Here is a 25,483-nt window from a genome sequence, read left to right as displayed (position 1 = left end):
GCGGCCGTGGAAATCGCCGTGGAGGCGGTCGGGGACAACGGCGAGGCCAGTCCACACCCTCCCCCGCAGCATCCGCCTCTAAACCCTCCTAGTCCGTGCTTTCGGCCCACGTGACGCAAGTGGGGGGGCAGGGTTCGCCATCACCACTCTCACTGGCGCACTGTCATTTCGGACAGGTGGGTGCTGCAGATCCCCTTCGAGACGACCCCCCACGCCATGCCACTGCAACACCACCGTGTATCGGGGGATCATTTGCGGCTTCTGCAGGAGGAAGTTTCGGCCCTCTTGGCCAAGGGGGCCATCAAGCGCGTTCCTGGGCCAGAAGTAGGACGTGGTTGCTACTCCCACTACTTTCTGGTACCCAAAAAGGGCAAAGGGGGCCTACGCCCTATCTTGGACCTACAGAACGTCAACGGCTTCCTCCGGAAGGAGAAGTTCAAGATGCTGACTCTGGCTCAGGTCTTAGCTGCCCTGGACCGAGGAGACTGGATGGTAGCGTTGGACTTGCAGGACGCTTATTTCCACATCCCTGTCCTGCCGGCCCACCGGCGTTACCTGCGGTTCACGGTAGGCCACGACCACTTTGTTTACCGTGCTCCCCTCCGGCCTTACAAGCACCCCACGGGTGTTCACGAAGGTGATGGCGGTGGTCGCCGCTCATCTACGCAGGTTAGGGGTTTCAGTCTTCCCCTACCTCGACGACTGGTTGTTGAAGGCGGGCTTGCCACAGACAGTCGTCAGCCACCTCCAGACAACGGCAGACCTCTTGCACCAGCTGGGGTTCTCCATCAATGTGCCGAAGTCACACCTGTGCCCCTCTCAGAAGCTCCTTTTCATCGGAGCGGTTCTCGACTCGGCGCAGTTTCGGGTTTTCCCACCCGAACAGCGGGTTCGGGATATACAGGCTCTGATTCCAATGTTTCAGCCTTTATCCCGAGTTTCGGTCAGGTTGACGCTGCGGCTTCTGGGACTGATGGCTTCCTGCATCCTTCTGGTGCATCACGCCCGTTGGCGGATGCGGGCTCTGCAGTGGGACCTGAAGTTTCAGTGGGCCCAGCATCAGGGCAACCTGTCCGACCATGTCCTGATCTCGGAGGGCACTGCGAGACAGCTGCAGTGTTGGCTCACGGACCGCGATTGGGTCAGCGGAAGATCCCTCTCCCTTCCCCAACCGGAGCACGTAGTTGTGACGGACGCGTCCCTCCAGGGCTGGGGAGGCCACATGGGAGATGCGGAGATCAGAGGCCTCTGGTCTACGGCAGAGTCCCGGCTCCATATCAACCTTTTGGAGCTGCTGGCGATTCGTCTAGCACTGAAGGCATTCTTCCCCTTTGTCTGAGGGAGTGTAGTGCAGGTGTTCACGGACAACAGCACCGCCATGTGGTACTGCAACAAACAGGGTGGGGTGGGGTCGTGGACCCTTTGTCAGGAGGCACTGCGCCTATGGCAATGGCTGGAACATCAGGGCGTGACCCTGGTGGTTCAACACCTGGCAGGTTCTCTGAACGCCAGGGCGGACGAACTCAGCCGCCGGTGCATGATGGATCACGTATGGCGTGGCACAAGGTCTCTTTCTCCAGTGGGGAGAGCCTTGGTTAGATCTATTCTCCACCGAAGAGAACGCGCAATGTCATCAGTTCTGCACGTTGGAATTTCCAAGGCGGCACTCGCTCGGAGACTCTTCGTCGCGAGTGTAGTTGCGGTCTGTTGTACGCCTTTCCGCCTATACCACTTCTGCCCAGAGTGCTGAAGATCAGGCGTGACCGGGCACAAGTCATCCTTGTGGCTCCGGACTCGGCACAAAGGTACTGGTATCCCGAGCTACTCAGTATGTAGACGATCCCCCGGTTCGTCTGCCTCTTCAGGAGGACATTCTGTCGCAGCAGCAGGGGACGGTCCTCCACCTGAACCTGTCCAGTCTCCACCTCCATGCTTGGAGATTGAGCGGCGACAGTTGAGGCCATTTGACTTGCCTCCTGAAGTCTGTAACATCATTCTGGCAGCCAGGCGTCCCTCCACAAAGTCGGTTTACGCCTGCAGGTGGAACAGATTTGTGGCATGGTGCACAGCAAAGGCTGTGGATCCTTTCTCTGCCCCTCTTCCTGAGGTTCTTCTCTTTCTTCTTTCTCTTGCCCAGCAGGGCTCTGCTCTGGGCACTATCAAGGCCTACCTTTCTGCTCTTTCAGCCTTTTTGAGGCTGCCTGATCAACCTTCTTTGTTCAAGTCCCCTATTGTTAATCGATTCTTGAAAGGCATCACACATACGTTCCCTCCTGTTCCCTTTGTGATGCCTCAGTGGGACTTGAACTTGGTTCTTACTTTTCTGATGTGAGCTCCCTTCGAGCCACTTCACAACTCTCCTCTCCGCCTTCTTACTTTGAAGACTGCCTTCCTGGTAGCCATCACCTCTGCCAGGAGAGTGAGTGATCTCCAGGCTCTATCCTGTAAACCTCCTTTCCTTTCTGTCCATCCGGACAAGGTTGTGTTGCAGACAAGGCCCTCTTTCCTGCCCAAGGTAGTCACAGCCTTCCACATCGGGCAATCCATCACCTTGCCCACCTTCTTTCCGCCTCCACATCCCGCGAGAGAGCAAGAAAGGCTCCACCGTCTGGACCCAAAACGTGCGCTCTCTTACTATCTAGATCGCACACGCCAGTTCCGGGTGGATGACCAACTCTTTGTTGGTTACGTGGGCGCCAAGAAGGGAAAGGCGGTACACAAGCGGACCATCTCGCGGTGGATCATCTTGTGTATCCAGGTGTGCTACTCCTTGGCTAAGAAGGAACCCCCTGTTGGACTGAGGGCTCATTCCACTCGGGCCACGGCGACTACCACTGCCCTGGGCCGAGGAGTGCCCTTGCAGGACATTTGCCAGGCAGCTACGTGGGCCTCGCTGTACACGTTTGCAAGACATTATTGCCTGGACAGCCAAGTCCGGAGGGATGGCTTCTTTGGCCGTTCCGTCCTCCAGGACTTTCTGGTGTGATTATTGGTTCGCAGACCCACCACTGGGGTTGGTATTGCTGGGGTATCTATTCTAAGGTAAGGAATCTATCACTAACGTGTCTCTTTCAGATGCACAAGTTACTACTTATGTAACGATATCTGTAAGAGACATTAGTTAGTGATAGATTCCTTACCACCCACCCATCTTCCCCGTTCTGGGAACCGATATCTAGGGTTAAGGTCATCCCCTTTCAGGGCCCTAGTTTCAAGGCACCAGTGTTGGTTTTTAGCATAGCTCTGCGTTTCTGGCGCGGAAAAGCTGTGTCTAAGAACTGACATCAGCACGCGAAGGCGGCGTCTAAGTACTCCGACGACGTCATCACGACGCCCACGACGCCGACAACGGACGCGGAGCCGCAGACGACGCCTACCGACGCGCAAGGGTACTGCTACGCAAAAATTTCCGGATCCAGTCTGACGCCTTGGGATATTCTAAGGTAAGGAATCTATCACTAACTAATGTCTCTTACAGATATATCGTTACACAAGTAGTAAGTTGTGCATCTCTCCTATATATTCTCCATTATCCAGCAGAATGATGATGAATACAATTTGGGGGGAGAGGAGGACACTGAAGAACCTGGTTCATACCATGAGGGTATATGGGGCTTTCGAAGCCCAAAAGATGTGCCTATATGGGACTGTACAAATCTACAAAATGTGCCTGACATTCCTGAACCGCACTCGTACCCATCAACACCTTCCCCTCCAGAAGATACCATTGGTTTTGGTCATCTGTTAAACAGAGCTGCTATTTACCATGGAGTCCATATGCATTCCGATGACATTGAGGAGGATTTTCTCCTAGATACCTTCGAGCAGTCTCAGCGGTCTGCTCAAATTCTTCCCATGATTAAAGGGGTCATCAAACATGCTCCAGAGGTATTTAAGGACCCTGTACGCACTAGAATAATAAACCCTAGAATTGAGAAAAAATATAGACCAGCACTTACAGATCCAGTCTACATTAAAGGACACCTACCACTAGACTCATTAGTTGTTTCCAATACTAGAAAAAGGGCAAATTCTCAAACTTCTGGTGAAGCACCCCACCTGATAAAGAATCAACGGTAATTGATGCGTCGGGTAAAAGAATAGCTGCACAAGCTACAAACATTTGGCGTATAGTAAATACACAAGCCTTCCTCTCTCGTTACGATAGGGCTCATTATGATCAATTAGAAAAACTACTTGAGCACCTACCAGATCAGTACAAAGATCAAGCAAGTGACCTTATACAAGAAGGCAAGCTGATATCCAATTCCTCCATAAAATGCGTACTAGATGTTGCAGACACAGCATCTAGAGCTGTAAATACCAGTGTCATACTTAGGAGACATGCGTGGTTACGCATTTCAGGGTTTATACAAGAAGTGCAAACCACCATTTTAAACCAACCATTTAATCAGAACCAATTATTTGGCCCAGAAGTAGACACTACACTGGAAAAAATGAAGAAAGATACCGACACCGCAAAGTCTATCGGGGCTTTACAGTCCACACCAGCTAGAGGCTCCTTTCGTCGCTCCTTCTACAGGGGAGGCTCCAAACAAACTGGAGCAGACACTACAACATCTTTCAAATCACAAACATCCTCTAACAAGGTATACTTTAGAGGAGGATACAGAGGCATTAATAACAAGGGAAGAGGTCACGGTAACAACAGCAATCGATCCACTTCCGCCACAAAACAGTGACTTCCCTCTGCTCTTCCCACAGCATTCCACTCCTGTAGAGGGCAGATTAACACCGTTCCTACCTGTCTGGAACTCCATTACAACAGACAAGTGGGTAAGACAGATTATCCAACATGGCTACTACCTAGAAATTACAGCAAACACCTCCAACCATACCTCCCAGGCAGCGTCCAATGTCTACAGACCATCTAACTCTGCTTCAACAAGAAGTTCGATCACTTATACAAAAAGATGCTATTCAAATAGTTCCTTTAGAAGAACAAGGAACAGGGGTTTACTCGCTGTACTTTCTAATTCCCAAAAAGGACGGGACACTAAGGCCAATTCTCGACCTCAGGCCCCTCAACCATTACATACAATCAGATAATTTTCATATGATCACTCTACAACAAGTGCTTCCGCTGCTGCAACAAGGCGAATTCATTACAACACTGGATCTAAAGGACGCCTACTTCCATATCCCCATACTTCCTGCTCACAGAAAGTATCTAAGGTTTGTACTGGAAGGACAACACTATCAGTTAAAAGTCCTTCCATTCGGAGTGACAATGGCACCAAGAGTATTCACAAAGTGGTAGCAGCACATCTCAGAAGACAACAAATACATGTCTTCCCCTATCTAGACGACTGGCTCATAAAAGCCAAGTCATTCAATCAGTGTGTCCAACACACACATCAGACAATTCAAACGTTGCACGACTTAGGGTTAACAATAAACTACACAAAGTCGCACCTGTAGCCTTCGCATGTACATCAGTATCTAGGAGCTACACTAAACACGTCTACAGCCCTAGCTTATCCCAGTCCGGCCAGGATACAAAGCATTCAAGCCTTAGTCGCCACTTTTCAACACCAGCAGTCTCTGCAAGCCAGGGTGTTCATGAGACTAATAGGCATGATGGCATCTTGCTTCTTCATAGTACCACACTCAAGATTGCAAATGCGTCCATTACAAGAGTGCCTAGATTAACAGTGGAACCAAGCTCAAGGTCAACTAATAGACCTGGTGTTGGTAGACAGCCGCACGCATCGCTCTCTGCATTGGTGGAACACAAAAAACTTGACAAAGGGGCGGCCGTTCCTCGAGCCTGTTCCACAGGTAGTGCTCACAACAGCTGCATCCCTCACAGGATGGGGAGCCCATCTCTTACATCACATAACTCCGGGTCAATAGATCAATCAACAAAAACTGTTCCATATCAACCATCTAGAGCTGCTAGCAATATTCTTAGCACTCAAGACGGACAATATGACAGCCATGTACTATATACAAAAACAGGGAAGGACACACTCTTTGCAACTGTCCCAACTTGCACAGAACATTTGGAGATGGGCCATTCCTCAAAACATACATCTATTAGCGGAACACCTTCCAGGAGTTCACAATCCGATAGCAGATCTGTTAAGTCGGCAGTCACAACAGATTCACAAATGGGAACTACATCCACAAGTTCTTCAGCCATTCTTCCGAAGGTGGGGGCACCCACACATAGATCTGTTTGCCACACACCAAAATGCAAAATGCCCAGTCTTCGCCGCCAGGTTTCCACACCCACTGTCCGAAGGCAATGAGATATGGATGAACTGGTCAGGCAGATTTGCGTACGCTTTTCCGCCTCTCCCACTCATTCTATTAGTAGTGCGCAAGCTCAGACAACAGTCTCTCACATTGATCCTGGTAGCTCCCACATCGGCACGCCAACTGTGGTTCACCACACTACTAGATCTCTCTCTAGTTCCACATCAAAAGTTACAGCTCACACCCTCCCTGTTAACACAGAACCATGGAGAAATCAGACACCCAGACCCAAACCAACTGAATTTGACGATCTGGCTCCTGAAATGTTAGAGTTTGGTTATCTAAACCTACCACCAGACTGTATGAACATCATTAAAGAGGCTAGGAAACCCACTACCAGAGCGTGTTATGCCGCTAAATGGAAAAGATTCACAATATATTGCAAAAAAAATCACATTGATCCCCTGGATGCTTCCATCTAAAATATCATTTGTTACCTTTTACATCTACAAACGTCTAATTTGGCATATTCTTCCATACGCCTGCACCTTGCAGCAATTGCAGCCTATTTACAAAAGAGGCAACATCAGTCTCTCTTCAGAGTACCTGCAATCAAAGCATTCATGGAAGGATTAAAAAAAAATAATCCCACCCAGGTTGCCACCTTCTCCTGTGTGGAACCTGAATATTGTCCTTACAAGACATATGGGGCCCCCTTTCGAGCCTCTACATAAATGTGAACTGCAATTCCTAACATGGAAAACAGCTTTCCATGTTGCCATTACCTCTCTCAGAAGAGTAAGTGAGATACAAGCTTTCACTATACAAGAACCATTTTTTCAAATACATCCTAACAAAGTGGTTCTTAGATCTAATCCAAAATTTCTTCCAAAGGTCATCACTCCTTTTCACCTAAATCAATCCGTTGAGTTACCTGGTTTTTCCAAAACCCAGACTCTGTAGCGGAAAGGGCTTTACACACATTAGGTGTTAAAAGGGCTCTTTTATACTATATAGATATAACTAAATCCTTTCGAAAGACAAAACAACTGTTCGTATCTTTCTCTCCTCCACACAAAGGCAACCCCATCTCTAAAGGTGGGATTTCAAGGTGGATTGTGAAGTGTATACAAATATGCTATATTAAAGCTAAAAGTACATTAACAGTTCCTCCTAGAGCGCACTCCACTCGCAAACTAGGAGCCTCTATGGCTTTCTTAGGAAACATACCCCTAGAGGACATATGCAAGGCAGCAACATGGTCTACACCACACACCTTCACTAAACACTATTGTGTTGATGTGCAAGCCAAGCAGCAAGCTGCAGTAGGCCAGGCTGTCCATAAAACTCTGTTTCAAACTACTGCAACGGATACAGGTGAACACTGCTAGTGGAGACACTGCTGCACAATCGATGCTAAGTGTACAATCTGCAGCTCAAATGCCTCGAACAGAAAATGCTACTTACCAGTATGCATCTGTTATTGGCAGTAGAGCTGCAGAGTTGTACACGCCCTCCTGCCTCCTCGGGACTTGTATCCGTTCCAGTTTTTCATCTTACTTAGATGCACACGCATGGACATCCTTTTTTTCTTTACTACTACTAACTCCATCCTTTCCCGTCATGGCGAAAAACAATCTAAGGATGGAGCCGATGCCCACGCGCAGTATTGTCCAAGGGAGGAGTCACATATCTCGTGACTACAAAGACTTCTTCCAAGAAGACAACAACCTGCAATCATCGGAGCCCAACACCAGGTGGCGATCTAATGCTAAGTGTACAACTCTGCTGCTCTACATGCCAAGAACAGATGAATACTGGTAAGTAGCATTTTCCTTACTGTCAGTGTGGTAAAGTCACACCTGACTCCCTATCAGATGCCTCCTTTCATAGGAGTTTTTCTTGATACTATGTAGTTGCAGGCTTATCCTTTGGAACAGCTAGTCCAGGATATTCGGGCTATGATGCTGATGTTTCAGAATCTAGTATGAATTTTGGTGAGACTGCCTCTGAGGCTGCTGGGCCTCATTGCCACCTGCATCCTGTTGTATAAACATACGTTTTGGCATCTGCAGGCTCTGTGTAGGACTCGAAGACCCAGTGGGCACAGCATCAGATAAAAATCTCTCCGACCTGGTCCAGATAAAAGAAGGAATTGCAAAATACACCTCCAGTGGTGACTCATTGACTACAATTGGGTGAACAGCAGACCTCTTTCTTCCTCACCCAGAGCTTACAGTGATGACAGATGCGTCACTCCTGAGTCTGGCGCCACAAGGTAGAGGTGGAGATCAGAGGACTTTGCTCTCTGGCATAGTCTCAGTCCATATCAACCTGTTATAACTGAGATCGACTCTGCTTTCATTGAAAGCCTTTCTTTCGTCCTTCAAGGGAAGGCTAGTTCAAATGTTAACGGACAACACTACCACTGTGTGGTATTTCAACAAGCAGGGCGGGGTAGGATTGTGGACCACATTTCGGTAGGCTCTGGGTCTCCGGACATGGCTGGAACTTCAGGACATATTCCTGGCAGTTCAACATTTGGTGGGCTCTCTGAACACCAGAGCAGACAAACTCAGCCGTCAATGCCTAGCAGATCTTCTTCCAGTGGTGCTGCAAGCTCTCTTCCTTGGTTGGGGAGAAACATGGTTTGATCTGTTCACCATTGCCAAACATGCGTAATGTCAGCATTTCTGCACACTGGAGTTTCCAAGCGAACTCTCGCTCAGAGATGCATTTCTGCCTACACCTCTCCTTTCCAGAGTTCTCTAGGAAATCAAGAACGACCGGGCCCAAGCCATCCAAGTGGCTCCGGAATGGGCTTGGAGAGAATGGGTACCACAAACTTCTGAGCACGAGCTTCTGTTCTCCAGTTAGGCTGACCCTTCAGCAACCAGGAATGGTACTGCACCCGAACCTGTCCACTCTCTTCCTTCATGCATGGAGTCTGAGTGGTGACCAATGAGGGTGTTTGATCTCCCTCCTAATGTGTGATGTCATTTTGGCAGCCAGGCGTTCAACCATTAAAACTATTGACGCCTACCAATGGGACAAGTATGTGGTTGGGTGTACATCTTAATCTGTTGATTCTCTGTCTGCATCCTTGTTTGAAGGTCTCTTGTTTGTTCTATTCCCGTAAAGGTTTTGCTTTGAGCATAGTTACGGGATTTCTGTCCACCATTTCCACCTTTCTGATGATGCCGGACCAACCTTTCCTGCTAAAGGGACCTGTTGTGACTAGATTCCTTAAAGGTTTACAGCATGTTTTTCCTCCTATAGCCTAATGGAACTGAAATCTAGTTCTCACTTTTCTTGTGTTCACCCTTTGAGCCGGTGCACAGCTTCCCTCTTCGGCTCCTCACTATTAACATCATCTTTCTTGTGGCGATAACATCTACCAGAAGGGTTAGCAAACATCAAGCAGTTTCAGTTGATCCTTGTAAAGCTGGCTGGTATATGTAGTGGGCTTGTGTAAAGGCACACCAAGCAAAAAGTCCAGACGACCCATAATCGTTTACAAGGACTTAATTTAAAAATCCCAAGTACTCTATGTGTAGTAGTGTGGTCGAGCAGTTTAGCTTATCAGAGGTGAGTGTTAAGCATTTGTTGCACACATCGAGTCAATAAATGAGGTATACATTCAAATAGAAATCTGAGGCCAATTTACAAATTTCTATAATTTTATATGAAATTAGACACCAAGATCTTTGGAATCAGGTAAGTACTTTCAGAGTTATCGATTGTACAAGAAAACAGTAAAAAAATTTTGAGGTATGAGCCTCGAACTCTGTAATGTTAGCCTACGGAAGGAAAAACATACACAGCAAACATATACTTGCACTCTGTGTTTGGAGGTGCCCTTTAGGACCTACGGTGCTCAGAGGCTAAGGTCCAAAGAACCACCAACAGTTTGGGTTTACCTGCCCTGAGATGTTTAGCTGCAGAGATGCTGGTTGTGATAGTAGCTTCGAGCGATACACTGTTGAAGTCAATGGTACCTAAAACAAAGACTTTAAGGGGGAGTGGGGTACTTAAGTCCGAGAGAACCCTAAGGCGGGTTCAGGTTGTTAGGACCCCTATGCCAAGGTGACAGTCAGGAGTGTAGCTCTGGTGCAGAGGGTCTTGGCTGTCTGGCCACTGAAGGCCGAGGTATTAACGGTTGTCGGTCAGTTCTGTAGAGGAGGAAAAAACAAGGCAACCCGCCCACTCTGGTTGTGGATCTCATCCGTCCTGAAGTCCCTCATTGTGCAGGTAGGTTTTCCACGTAAGTGGTGTCCGGGCTGAACACAAGCCTTGTCTGGTGCAGGCGCCTTGGTGCCCAGGGTATTGGTGCAGGAGGGCTCCTGGAGGGTCTAGCATCTTGAAACTCGGTTTAGAAATGGGGCTGACCTCCTAGAGTCATGAAGACTTCTTTCTGATGTGCTGCTCCCTTGGGCTAACAGCACGGTGTACCAGACTAGTGCGGTCAGTGTCTGTGGATGTAGGGGCGTGGCTCTTCCACCCCAAGGAGATGTTAGATGTTTGGTGGAGTGCTGGACAGTCCTTCAAGTGTTGGGGAGGATACACAGCTTTTGGACAGGTTGTCTTTAAAATTGTCGAGGTACCAGCATCCATGCAGTTTTGTGCCAAGTTTGCTTTATGTCCTCCGTTCTCACCAGGACGTCTTTTTTGCCCTTCTTCTATTCCCAAGTAGACAAATCTGTCTCTTGGGTGTTGGGGGACCCCTAAATATTCAATGTGGGGGTGTTTAGGATAGTACATGTTAGTAGCCAATGGTCTACACCATTGGCTACTACCGTGTACTATCCTAAACACCCCGGAGGGCCACTTTCAATGGGGAGTGGGCCTAAGCCTGATCCAGAATTCTCTATTTAGATGGTGAACCCTACTATGGCTGCCCACTTTAGGTAGCCCACCTTAGGGGCGTGACTAGCCTACAATAAAACTCCTCCTGAATATCTAATTTGCCGCCTGCTCTGGTGCTAAATGGTCCTCCGGGCAGGGATTGGCGTTCCCCAGATCTGCGGGGAGGTTATCAAAGTTGTTATCAAAGACGGCAGAGACTTTGAAGCCTCTGGCCTTAACATGCTAAATTCCCTATCGTGCTGGATTAGGTGTGATCACCTTCTGCCGGGCTGGCATTCTTCCTGGCCTCTGAGAGCGCTGGCTCTCAGTTTCAGTTGGTCAGAAACTCATCTGTGGTGGCAGGCTGGACGATACCAGTCGGCCAACACACTAAGTGACTAGTATGGATACAGGGGACACCTCTTTGTTGCCTTTCGGTTGCATGTCCTCATAAATCTGATACTGGCATCAGTACAGATTTATTAAGACAAGATGTTTGATACCAAACATTAGTATCTGCAGCTAAGCCATTACGTAGCTGGGTAACTCGTAATGACCACTGTCCGGTACATACCTTTAAAGTGGCTTCCTGATCACCTGCAATGTCTAGCAATGGAGCTAGACATCATAGGGGCATATCTGCTCAAGCAGATGTGTCCTCGCATGTAATATAATTCACCCTGCCTTGGGGCTCCAAGTCCTGCTGTAGGGTTGACTTACATGTAGCACACGCAGTGTAATTGGGCATTTCACACTGGGAGTGGGCACTGTCCTGTTTTCGGAATTGCTTGCACCATTTCAACGCACCCTGCAATGACAGTCTGCATGCACTTTGTGTGGATCCCTTTGGATGACCTATTACATGCTGCAGCCCTTAGGGACCCTGAACTGTGTTAGCTAGTTGAGTCTCTGTCCTAGACATCTGTCAGGCTACAATGTGGCCATAATACTCATTATCTCCAATTGCTACTGCCTCGACGGTCTGGTCTGGCGAGATGGGCATTTTGCCTGTTTAGTCCTCCAGTACTTTATAGTTTAAACCAGTCCACAGACCTATCTCCGGGTAGAGATTGCTTTGTATCAGTTCTAAGATAATTAATCTGTGGCTTGGAGTCTCGGTCAGATGAGCAAATTACTTACCTTGAGTAATGCCTGATCTGGTAGAGGCTATCCAGTCTCAGATTCATGACCTACCCTCTCATCCTTTTTGTTCTGTGCACTTTTTGTTTTTACAAAACGATGTTCGTTCTTTTATTGCAACCTTTACAACAAATTGCTCTACTGGGATATATGATGCAAACATGGTCTGGCCCTTGCCTTCCTCACCTTCACTATAGCCACTGTTGGCTGAGGGCCAAGTCTTAAGTTCGCTTCAGCCTCATCCGCTTAGTCCATAATATTATTACCATTTATTCCAGACAGACCCTCCCAAATTCGCGGGTACAACCTTTGGCAGTGTATGTATGGTCTCTGCCATCTTGACACACCAATCCATGCCATTCGTCCAGGCCGCTGTAGATGGACCTACTGGGGAATTCCACTGCCTGGCTTAATCTTTCATTGCGATCAGCGTGCCCAGTGCCACCAGTATAATGTCTCTTCAGTGGCCCCCCCGCCCCAATTCATCTAGGATGCCCAGAAGCACTACCCAAGGGTGCATCTCATTACGCATTCCCGCCACGCAGGTCAGAGTAGATATAACAGTGTCTTAGTACCTATAGATGACGGACATAACCACACCATGTGATAAAGGTTTCCCCTAGAATCTCTGTTTCCAGTGCACTGTGGGACGTGCAGACTCTGGTTTTCCACAGTCAGATACTTGAACTGTATGAGCCAGAGTCTCACTGATATTGCCAACACCCAGGAAGCCATACATGCATCTTACCAATTGGCCTATCCCACTCCCCCATCCGTTTCTCCCATTTCACCCTTAAGGAGCCCATACGGTTCAGGGAGTGTGTTACTAAGGTCTTGTAATCTGTGAGATTCTGCCTTGCCCCAAATGACCAATCGGCAAGCGACCTTCCAGTGGACTACATTCTGGAAACTCTTCCAGTTTCCCTTGCTATTCGTGGAGTGCATACTGAAACTGTAAGTACCCCAAAAATTGGTAGCTGGGCATTTGGAAGTCCACTGGGAGGTCCTAAAAGTCCTTAATGTGACCTCGGTCCCACACATCTCCCAGACGTGAGATCCTTATCTTGTCCCATCCATGGAAGCCCTCTAGGTTCACTACTTGGGTTAGCAACTTGCCTATCCTCAGGAGAGTTTAAAGTGAGAGCTTTTGGTCCTGGCTGATCCATCGCAGCGCTGCCCTCCACATCCAGAACACCACTTGGGTGATGTTATTGAGGTCTAGTAGGGCCAGTTCTCCTTGATAGGCTAGGTCCCCCAACTCCTGTGCATCCAGTTGTTGATAGTCATGGGCTGGTTAGCCCTATAAAAAAGGTATACAGCCGTCGTAGCAAGCCCCGTCATTCACAGAGCAAACTCATTTGTCAAATGCCATCCTTTGGGGTTTGTGATCCCATATAAACCTTCATCACATAGGTACCAGACATTTGAACCAGGACTAGGGATAGGAAGATTGTAGTCCGGGAGAGCATAAAGTAGCAGCAGGAGAATCAACATTTTGAAAAGAGCAAATCTACCCATGGGATAGAGCAGCCAGGTCCCACCAGCCAGTCCACTGCCCCCTCTTTCAGCACTCTGTCACAGAAATAACCACAGCTCATCTGGGCAATCCACAGTGGTCCTGGGTTAGGCAGGAGTCAAGCTCTACGATCAGCCACGTCAGACTTCGCACTGCTCCCAGCCCCCTGGCTCCAGTTCCTCCAGGGGTCCTTCCCACCAGGCTGAGCTGGACCCCCACCTCGCCACCCGCAGGCATATGTTAGGTATTTCTATTGTTCCACCACGGGAGGTATGCCCACAGGAAATGTAGTCAAATCCAGCAAATATCCTTATTGGAAGTGTTATGTGAGCATTCAATGTCGTTGTTGGTCAGGTGTTGTAAAGAATCACAGATTATACATCCAGTGAATAAGTCCTAGAAAAATCATACGATGTTCTAAATTAGTGGGTACAGGTAAGGATGCCATAGTAAGCAATGTCTGACTTCGCACTGCTCCCGACCCCCTGGCTCCAGATCCTCCAGGGGTCCTTCCCACCGGGCTGAGCTGGACACATAGGGTAGAGCAGGAGGAAGAAACCCCCACCTCGCCACCCGCACGGTGTGCAACGTCTTGGACTCCCGGCCGGACCTCCTAACGAGGCCGCTGTGCTTCGGGCTGTGGACTGATCAGCACAGTCTTCATGTCCCTCCGCATTGCCTCAGGCTCTCGCCCCTTGCTGGCATGTCAGGGCTGCATTCTCTTGTTTTCTACCTGAGCTCCACCTGTCTGACCTCTGCGGGGCAGGCACCTGATTACTGGGGCCACTGCGGTCTTCCTTCACCAGACACAGAAGCCCAGCCATCGCACCTGGGCCACCAGTTTGAACCCTGCATCCTTCAGATGCCACAACTTTCATCTTTCTCTGTCTCGGGTCGTTGACACATGCAGCCACCAGGCCTCCCCACGGGCCCTATCCTGACTAGGCTTGTACTGAGAATAACAGTTCCTTGGTGGCCTGTTCTGTACCCTCTTACCACATGAAAGATCCTTCAGGACCTCACTTATGCACATTAGTCATTCCTCCTTAGCTCCTTGCGGAGAAGTGTGGCTCAGGGGTTAGAGGCGGCAGACCCGGAAGCTGAGATCGGCCCTGGACCAGGGTTCAATTCCCCGCCTCGGCGGGTCTTGGGCTCAAAAATTCCACGGACTCGATAATTCTCGCTCCGGTGCCTTCTCGACTCACGGGTTCACACTCTGCGACTCTGGGCAATAGCCTGCTTAATCTCCACAACGGCCCCTCGCGCCGGGATGCCTGGCTTTCACCTTGTGGATACCCTGCCGGGGTTATCTCACAGGGGAATACCAGGACGGGTTCCCTAAGCAAGCGCCGGGAAACCCTTTGTGGGTAGCTGTGCGCTATATAAGCTCAAATACATTTACATTTACATTTACTGGTGCGGAAAAACAGTCAAGAACTGAGGTCAGTGTGCTGGGGTGGCTCCTATTTGGCACCACAGACGTCACTTCCGGCATGGACGACCTCACGCGGAGCCAACTGCCTCCAACTACTGCTGTGCAAGGGGATTGCTAAAAACAAACTAGCTTATAGAGTCTGACTCCTGGGTAAAGTCCTAAGGTAAGGGGTGGATCCAGCGGTCATGTTCTAGTTTCATTGCTATATTAATGCAATCGAAAATCCAAGAACTCGTACGGTATTACAACAATATAAAATCCAAACAGTAAAGATATTATTTATTTAGAAATGAAGTTTATTAACACAATGGAATATTCTTGTATTCTTCTGTACATTCTTCTTTTATAGTTTCTTGCTTCACAAAAACAGTTGACAATTGTTTCGTCACTGCATGACTTTTTCAAGGCTTAATGTGATAAGGAAGTAATCCAAAGATAAGTGTAGCCAGATCCGAAAATTTTAATCAAAGGTCCATATCAAAGTGTAAGTGGAAAAAACCTCCCTCACAATCTATGTTCCAGTCCAAAATTACTGTTAAGTACTAGATCGTTTCAAACAAGCTCATATGTTAGGTATTTCTATTGTTCCACCACGAGAGGTATGCCCACAGAAAACATAGTCAAATCCAGCAAATATCCTTATTGGAAGTGTAATGTGAGCATTTGATGTTGTCGTTGGTCAGGTGTGGTAAAGAATCACAGATTATACGTCCAGTGAATAAGTCCTAGAAAAATCAGACGATGTTCTAAATTAGTAGGTACAGGTAAGGAGGCCATAGTAAGCTCCTACCTGATCTGGTCTCCCTTCCGTCTGATGAAGTGCTTCTAAATAAGGATATTTGCTGGAAGTGACTACATTCACTGTGGGCATACCTTTCACGGTGGAAGAATAGAAATACCTAACCTCACCTTACCACTACTACCCTATTTAATTTGTCATTAGTTTCATTGCTACTTACTATCAGTTACAACATTTGAGATGGACCATGTGGTTTTACAGTCTATCCAGAGTGTGTTATCTACAACTGTACATTTTGCAAACGTAAAATGATACTTACCTACAGCACTTGCCATGCAGTGTGGTAGACTCATAGGCATCCTCTAGACTGTAGAGTTCCTTATTGCCATGGAAACTGTTCGGATTATTAAGGTATGAAAGGCTATGGCTATTGATACATTTAACTTATGACTTTAAAGTGAATATTTAACATTGTCATTTTCCTTTTGTACTAGGGTGGATAAGGAAAAGGCACAGGCCGCAGAGGAGCAGTCAAAAATTGTGGAAAAGAAGAAAACCGATGAGTTGAAAGTTCAAATGGATTCCCAAGTAAAACAACAGCGTTTGGCTGCTCAGCAGGTGAGAACACTATGCCCCTGTTTCTCCTGAACACATCCTGTTCCAAAGACCCCAGCTGCATCTAAGGAGCCTTTTTGGAGTGGGTCTACAATCATAGTTGCCTTATGTTCACAACCAATATCACAACCAATAAAATTCTCAAGTAGGTGTAAGGAAATTCCTCTTTTTGTATGGTCACTGCAAGTTGTTTGACTAATGCTGCTGGTTTTGCAATTGGGAGAGCAACCTTTCACAACTTCAACTCTAGCACAGCGATAGACTACACCTTTTTATCCTATTCTCTTTTTTCATTATTAAACAACTTTAAAATTGGTACATACAACTGCAGTGATAATCTACCGCAAGAACTGACACTGATGGCACAGGGGACAGCATTAACAATTCCAACCGAAATGCAAAATTTAACGATCACGTCAAAATGTAAAAGAATCAAATGCAAAACAAGCGACCCAGAAAAACTTGCGAAAGATGCCAAGATCTGCTGGGAAAGTGTTAAACCACTCCATGATAACAACATAACCGCTTGGGAAACCTTTCTGAAATCTTTTGGCCTAGCTAACTCAAAGAGCAATTTCTCACAAGAAATCCACGCACCAATGAAGCAAAAAGAACAACATGCCTGGTGGACAAGTAACCCAAAAACTTACCCTCAGACACCCCGAACTTGCAAATTAACGCAAATAAAAACTGCAATTAATAGTACACTCCGCGATCTGTGGATAAACGGTAGCGACAAATACTTATTGACCGAATTGAGGACATTCAAGACCAACAAGAAAAATATCGGGTGGCGAATAAAACAGGACTCCACAGAAAAAACATGGGCGAAATTGCTTTACGTCGCAAGAAATAACAGCGCGAGATTCTGGAACACCGTTAATAAAATCGAGAATCCCAAAGCCCCTGAAATAAATTCCTATATAACGGAGGAGTCCTGGGTAAAACATCTAACTAACCACTTCAACTACGTAACCAACATTGTAACACAAGACCCAGAAGACCGGGAGGAGAATACAAAGGACCAAAAGCCACCAACCGAGGAGACCATTTTCCCAGGATGCATAATACAGATCAAGGGAAGAATTGCTAAAGGCCGGAAAGAGGGAGCCTCAGGGCCAAACGAAATCCCACCTGCCCTCTACAAGCAAGAACCAAATTACTGGGCCGAGCAAATGCTCCCCCTCTTCGAGAAAATCTGGATAGCAGAGCAAATCCCGAGCTCCTGGAATAGATCAATCATCGCCCCGATTCATAAATAAGACAACAGGAGCGAAGCAAAGAATTATAGACTCATTGCCCTTATTGACATAGATGCCAAATATTTTTTCGGTGCTCCCACTAGAAGAGCTAACAGCTTGGGCATCAAAGAAAACCTTAATACCCATCAATCAGACCAGCTTCCAAAAAAACACAGGGATAACAACAAACATTCTGGCCCTCTCCCTGCTAATAGGTTCTATAAACAAACACAAAAAATCGCTGTATGTGTGCTTCATTGACTATTCAGCTGCATTTGACAGCATAGACAACCCTGGGCCAAGCTCTCAAGCTGGGAAGCTGGGAAGCTGACCCCAAACTGCTGAACCTACTGTTCTTATTGCACACAGAAACCTGGATCCAAATAAAACTGGGGGCAGGTAATTGTCTATCAAGAAAAATAAAAACAACAAAAGGTTTAAAGCAGGGGTACGTCCTCGCACCGACCCTGTTCAACCTCTTCATGTCCGACCTCTCTGATGACCTTTATAAATGTAATCATCACGCCCCAAAGCTAGGGGGCTTCACTTTGTCGAACCTACTGTATGCGGACGATTTAATATTAATAAGCCAAACCCCTGTTGGCCCTCAACACCTCATTAACACAACGAGCAATTTCTCAGACAAGAACAGATTAAGTATAAACTTAGGGAAATCAAAGGTGATGATATTAAATCAAAAATTCGTTTCTGCATGACCAGAAGATGGAAACAGTCAAAGAATATAAATATTTGGGTATAATTTTCGATTCGAAAGGCCCTTTCAAACAACAAAAAATGGCAATTAAGAACAGAGGGACATCATTGGCCATTGCACTGAAAAGCATGAAGAACAAAATAGCGGGACCAAACCTAATCCCTCTGTTAGACGTCCTGCAAGCAAGACTATTGCCATTGATAACCTATGGTAGCGAATGAATGAGAGGGAAAGACGAGCTCACATTAGACAAAGCAGTAGCAAAATCGATGCGAATTCTCTTCAGTCTCCCACCGTACACCTTGCCAGCCCAACTAAGGCTTGAGTTCGGCCTACAGAAACAACAAATAGCACATAAAGGCGCTTATGTAAAATGCTGGCACAAAGTAAAGAGTGCTGAGATAGGCACCCTGAATACTTACTTATGGAAAGAACTGGAAAGAAACACGGACAGCCCTGCAATGATCTATCTCCAAGCAGCAATAAGCACCCTTGCGCTAAAAGACCTTTGGGAAGCAAGCTGTACACACAAATGCTTTAAACGGCTTGTCAACAAAACTGTAAAGATTCAATCCATGGAAGAAGATAAAGCAGTACTAACTGGGAGGACCCACAGGTGGTTCGTGATCCAGAGCTACATCAGGCCCCAACCACAGGTCTACTTAGGTACTGGCTTCTCAAGGGCGGCGAAGGAATCTTTTTTGCAGGTGAGGATGGGGGTAATGCCATCAAAAGAACATCTTCCCCCGTGGAGACGCTCGGAATCCAACACAAAGTGCAGACTGCGAATATCCAAAGGAGGACATTTTGCAATTGCTATACAGCTGTAAAGCCCTAGATACTGAACGAAGAAGACAACTAACACAGCTGTGGTACCAGAGACGTCTGCGAACCTGCCAAAAGGCATTGTTGGTGTGCTTTAACGGGGAGGACATTCAACTAGCCTGCAGACTGGTTCGCTTTATGAAGTTAGCAAACAACGCGCTAAACCCAGCCGTTAGCCCTTGAACTGAACTGAAAAAAACTATGACCTGCGAAAATCCCTTACAAGTAAAGAACTTTCACTTGCGAGTGTTTGACAGTTTTTTTGCTTTCCTGTTATTGCAAGTACAAAAAATCATACACTTACATCGCCTCATAGGTATCCCTGGGTTTTTAACTTTTCCCTATTTTAAGGATAGCACAAGATTTATTTTGCACATATTTATTTTTTTCATATTTATTAACACAGCCAATCTTGAAATGTTTTTATACTAATGTGCCTGTAATGAAATGTCTTCCTTTTATCTCTTGCTTTTTATGTGCGTTGCAAAGTGCTCAACTAAGTACTTTTAGACCAAATGCAAAGATTTTTATTAATCGTTCAAAATAGAAAAAAAATTGGGAAAGCACCAAGGCCTGCTAACCATTCCTCAGTGCCAGTGCTCTGACCCTAAAGTGTAAGTCTGATTGGCTGTGCCCAATGGGAAATGGCTAATTTACCTGTAGGTTCCTGCTATATGATACCCATGGCATGCATACTAGAGTGGTACTCTAGGGCTTGCAGCCCTGTTTGTGCCTCCCTGTAGGTCCCCCAAGTAAAACTAGTCCCCAGTCAGATACTGCAGACTTGCAAACCAGTCATACACTGCTAGCCCAACTTTGCCATTGAAAACAATGGCAAAGTGACTACTTTCCCTGTATATCTCTGTAAGTCACCCTTCTGACAGGCCTACCGAGTCCTAAGGCAGGGTGTAGCATATGACACAGGCAGGATATGTATTTTACATGTCCTGACATTAAACACGCAAAACCCCATTTTATACTGTGGGAAAACTTAGTTGCCCAGTTGGCAATTACAGGATTACATGCGGACCCCTCAGCTGTTCCAACTTCTGAATGGTTGACCAAAGTGTGCGCTCCAAGGTATCAATCAACTCATTACATTAATCCCAACTTGTATCTCAAGTCGCAATTAATGTGACATGTTTCATTGTGCAGCTTTTACCAAGCTGCCACTTTGTTGCCTTTAAAACGCCTGTGCATAACCAAGAACACATGGAGACGTTTCCACAAGACAGCTTTCTGCCCTCCTGGGGAGACGTTCCATTGACTCTCAGATAGAACGACGAGGGCATGTAGGCAGTGGAGGTGCTGCCTGCCTACTGCTTGAAGCCACTTGCATGTTCCTCCTAACAGTAAGGCTTCAAAGGAGAAGCCACCTTTGAAAGGCAGATGTGTCCCATTAGGAAAGAGGGTTCCCCGTTGTTTAGACAGGCTAGCACAGGGAACAGAAAGGGGAAAACAGTTGTCAAACCAGTTTCCCCAAGGCTGCTTAACCCTGAGGTAGCCACACCCCAGGGGTGGACTAGGGACGTCAGAACACTGAGAAAGGGGTTTTGCCATCTTGGGAGTGGGCAATATGGTGCATTCGGGGATAGCCAGAGGCCTTTTCCACAGGAAATGATCACCAGGTAGGAGGGAAACCAGTAGCTCATTGTCTACCAACCTCATCATGCCTTGAGGGCATTTTTCAAATACGGGGCACCCCTTGCACCCAGACATCAGATCTCTACCCACTAGAAGAAGGAATTATGACACAAAGAAAGACCACCCTGTAGCGTCAAAGGACCATCTAAGAGTCTGCACCGACCAGGACTGCACCTAGTTAAGGAAGGGACTGTGATTATGTCCTCCTCGAGGAGGAGTCACCTCCATAGCCCAGCCAAAGCCAAGAGACTCCAAAGGCCACCTGACTGGCATCCTGTTGGAAGCAGAGGGACACACCAGTGGAAGAACAACGCTGGGGAAAAGTTGGTAGCCAAAAGTCTTCAAGCCCTTCCACTGCTGTTGTGCAGCACCAGGGTCCAAGACCTGACGCACAGGGTTGTTCTGAAGTTTGCTCAGCCCAGGAGTGACGTTGAAGAGTCGCTGGTTCCCTTGGAAGACAAGTTATCATCCTAGGAGGGATTGGCCTGTGACTATGACACCGGGCAACTGGTAGACTAGTGGCCAGTTGACTTTGGGCAGACCAGAGAGGACCTCGTTGGACGTTGACCCTGCAACCAGGACCCCTGCACAATCATCGTGAATCATGGAGTGCCTGCAGGAAAGGTAGACCCCAGTTGACTGTGATGCATCCACAACATCCTTATAACATCTTCAGCATCCTTCACTCCCTGCATCAGGAACACTCCATAGGAATCTGTTACAACATGGATAAAGTGCCTGAAATTGAATGATAGATCTGATATATATATATATATATATACACACACACACACACACACACACACACACACACACACACACACACACACACACACACACACACACACACACACACACACACACACACACACACACACACACACACACACACACACACACACACACACACACACACACACACACACACACACACACACACACACACACACACACACACACACACACACACACACACACACACACACACACACACACACACACACACACACACACACACACACACACACACACACACACACACACACACACATCTTGTAAATGTATTGGCATTTATATAGCGCACTACTTACCCGTAGGGTCCCAAGGCGCTTCGACCGCTGCGAAACCCTTCCTGGCTTCCCTGAGAGATGGTCCCTTAATGGGTATCTCCAGGGTGAGACCAGGCATCCCCGGCGGTCTGGTGGGGCCGTTAGTGAAGATGAGGCAAGCTAATGCCCAGAGTTGCCGAGTGTGATCGCTGATCAGAGTGGGCACCGAGGCGAGAGAATTATCGAGTCCGCTGACCCTGGTCCAGAAACCTGCCGCGCCGGGAATCGAACCCTGGTCCCGGGCCGTCTTCTGCTCTCGGGTCTGCCGCCTCTAACCAGTGAGCCACACTACTTCACTCTAGTGAGGATTTCTTTACCTGTTTATAATTTGTTTTTAAATCGCATTAGTCTTGTAATGCTCTAGCTGTATACCAGCTGATATGTCGCTGCTGCGGACATAAATTGTACCTTTCACTTAACTCTTTATTATTGCACATTTGCACTGACTAAATCACAGCGTGATTTAGCGTGGTAATATCATTTGCACTATAGGCACTAGCACTTTGATCAGGGGTTGAATGAGGTAATCAAGGCCCACTATGGCAGTATACTAGCTACAAACACAATCATACCATATCATCATGAAAAGCAACAGTTTATGGGTTGCTTTTTAGCATATAAATCAAACTTTTGATTATAATTGAACTGCATGGAAATGCCAAACAACAACGTGTTCTCTATGGGCAAAGGCATATCGGGGTTACAGCTCAATGTCACCACTTTACATACCTGAGTGGTGGCATTACATCTTTAAAGCATTTAATTACATGTATTTATATATGATCTGCTTATTTATGTACAGAATTGGGTATCCGATATCAACCCTTTGATTCGAAGTGAGCTAGCCATGAATTTTTAATTATTTTTATGCAAGTCCTTTTAAGCACTAATTATTTAGGTATTTACATGTTCATAATGCTTTATTTTGTTGTACATTGATTGGATGATAAATTATTGCAATCATATAATGAACTTCCAAAACAGAGGATGAGAAGACAGACTATCAAAGTATTAGTATGTTTTTGGTTACCCGTGAACCCTGTCGTGTGATTTGCACTAGCATTTTAAGTTGGTGAGAGCAATCCCATAGTGTGTCATATGATCAAGACCTCTGGTAGGCTGAAACGCGTAATGGCGTAGGTGCAGGGCGTTCCTCAATGAAGAAAATGTGCACTATTTCCTGGGTCTGCATTCGTCTATTTGGATTGAGGATGGTAGCGGAGATAGGAGATATATAGATATATATACATCCCTCTACTCCTTTACGAGAAAAGAGAACGGCTCTCGAAGTTGTGGAAAATAACCTGTTTAATGGATCAGATCTCCCCAGACACGAGGACACATCAGAGACAAATTTCGACAGTTGCAAATGCTTTTGCAAACTGCTTTTGTAGACATAAAAAATGTACAACCCGTTAGCAGTGACATAAATGAATCATCCACCGTGAAAGGCATAGGGAGATGTAAAGTGTTACATCTTTAAAAAAAATCTATCTATCCTATCTATCCTATCTATCCTATCTATCCTATCTATCCTATCTATCCTATCTATCCTATCTATCTATCTATCTATCTATCTATCTATCTATCTATCTATCTATCTATCTATCTATCTACCTATCTACCTATCTTTTCACACCTTGATCTGGGCCGGTGCAGTCGGTGCCTGCAGATGCAGGTAAGTGGCTCCTCCACCCAAAGGGAGATATTTGCTGGTTGTTGAGGTACTGGACAGTCCTCCATGGGTTTAGTAAGGATGTGCAGCTTTTGGATAAGTCAGTCTCTGCGATTGTCAAGAAGCAAGCAGCCTGGCTGGGTTTGGCGCCAATCTTTGCTGCAGGTCCTCTATTCTCGCTCTGTCGGTCCTTCTTCATCCATCCTCTGTCCCATTAGTTTAAGCTCCTAGTGTCAAGGGGACCCAAAAATACTGACTTTGGGGGCATTAAGGGGACTGTAAGGTAGTAGCCAATGAGCTTCCTACCCGTACGGTGACTACACCCCCTATATGACCACTTCCTGTGGAAATTGGGCATAAACACCCCAGAGTTTGTAGTTTCACCAAAACAAGATGGCGAAACCCTTCTTTGAGTGGTTACTTCTTGGCCCACCTTAGGGGTGTGCCCAGCTTGTAAGTGTTAATAAAATATTGATGGACGGGATGCTGGACATTGCAGACATTCACCCCCGACACAAGGATCTGGGTTTAATCCATCATTCTTTAGTTCACCACACCACCCCAGTTTGGACCCAGCCATATGCAATTCAGTCTTGACCTTGTTCCTTACGGGAACAGTCCAGCCCGAACTGACAAGCCAGGTCCTCCCTGGAATGGAAACAAGCATCCTGGGACTGGTTGGGCATCATCCCTCATCAGCCAGGCTAGTTTGAATCCAGTGGTGCAGGGAGATCGGGACCCAGGTCTGGGCATACCCTTCCCACTTAGGGCGACAAATGCAAATGAAACAATCATTCACAAGGATCTGGGATTAATCCATCATTCTTTTGCTCAGCCTGTAAGTGTGGCACGCCTCCTGACTAGCTAATTTTCCCAAATGCTCTGGTGCCAAATGGACCTCAGGGTCGGGGACGGCATTCCCCTCGACTGGTGGAAGCCAGGGTCGCAAATCCAAGGTGGCAGTGGCTTTGAGGCCTCTGGCCCTGACCCCGATATTCTAAATCACTAGCAATCCTGCTGGAGGAGGTGTGAACACCTTCCTCACAAGCTGGCATTGTTTCTGGCTTCTGAGAACGCTGTCTCTCACCGCGAGGGGGCAGAAGCTTGTCTGTGGTGGTAGACTGGATGATATTAGTCAGCCAGCACACTAGAGGACTCCTAGGTTTCAGGGGGTACCTCTACGGTGCACTCTGGGTGCATGTCATCATAAATCCTATACTTGCATCAATATGGATTTATCAAGATAAGATGTTTGATATCAAACATCATAAGTTTCATTAAAACCATCATGTAGCTGGGTAATTTGTACTGACTAGTGTCCAGTACATGCTTTTAATATGGGCTCCCTGATCACTTCCAATCTCTTCTAATTGAACTAGACATCACAGGAGCTTTTCTGCTCATGCATATATGTCCTCAGATGTACTATAATGCACCCTGCCTTGGAGCTCTAAGGTCTGCTGTGGGGGTGACTTACATATAGTACATGCAGTGTCTTTTGGCATAGCACACTTCTTTTGTCATGTCATGCTATGTTTTCAAAATGGTTTGCCCCATTTCTCGCATTCTCCAATGGCAGGCTGCATACTGTTTTTATGTGGGTCCCTCTCGGTGACACAGTACTTGGTGTACATCATAGGGTCCCTCTTAAGTGTCCATGCCCTGGGTACCATAGGTACCATTTACCAGGGGCTTATTAGGGTGCTAAAGCCTTTGCCAATTGTATCACAATTGAACGTCAGTTCAAGGGAAAGAACACTGG

General features: G+C 46.9%; 1 protein-coding gene across 3 annotated transcripts in view; it reads left to right on the top strand.

The window, feature by feature from the left end:
* Nucleotides 1-25,483, top strand: part of BPTF (bromodomain PHD finger transcription factor) — a 1,660,779-nt gene that overhangs the window by 705,919 nt on the left and 929,377 nt on the right. For all 3 annotated transcript variants that reach the window (XM_086930929.1, XM_086930930.1, XM_086930928.1), the window contains exon 17: nt 16,392-16,515. In XM_086930929.1, the coding sequence (XP_086787055.1) occupies nt 16,392-16,515 (124 nt within the window). The remainder of the gene's footprint in view (nt 1-16,391; nt 16,516-25,483) is intronic.

The sequence above is a fragment of the Lissotriton vulgaris genome, chromosome 7, assembly GCF_964263255.1.
Source record: "Lissotriton vulgaris chromosome 7, aLisVul1.2, whole genome shotgun sequence".
Lineage (NCBI taxonomy): Eukaryota > Metazoa > Chordata > Amphibia > Caudata > Salamandridae > Lissotriton > Lissotriton vulgaris.
This window is presented reverse-complemented; position numbering and strand designations above follow the sequence as displayed.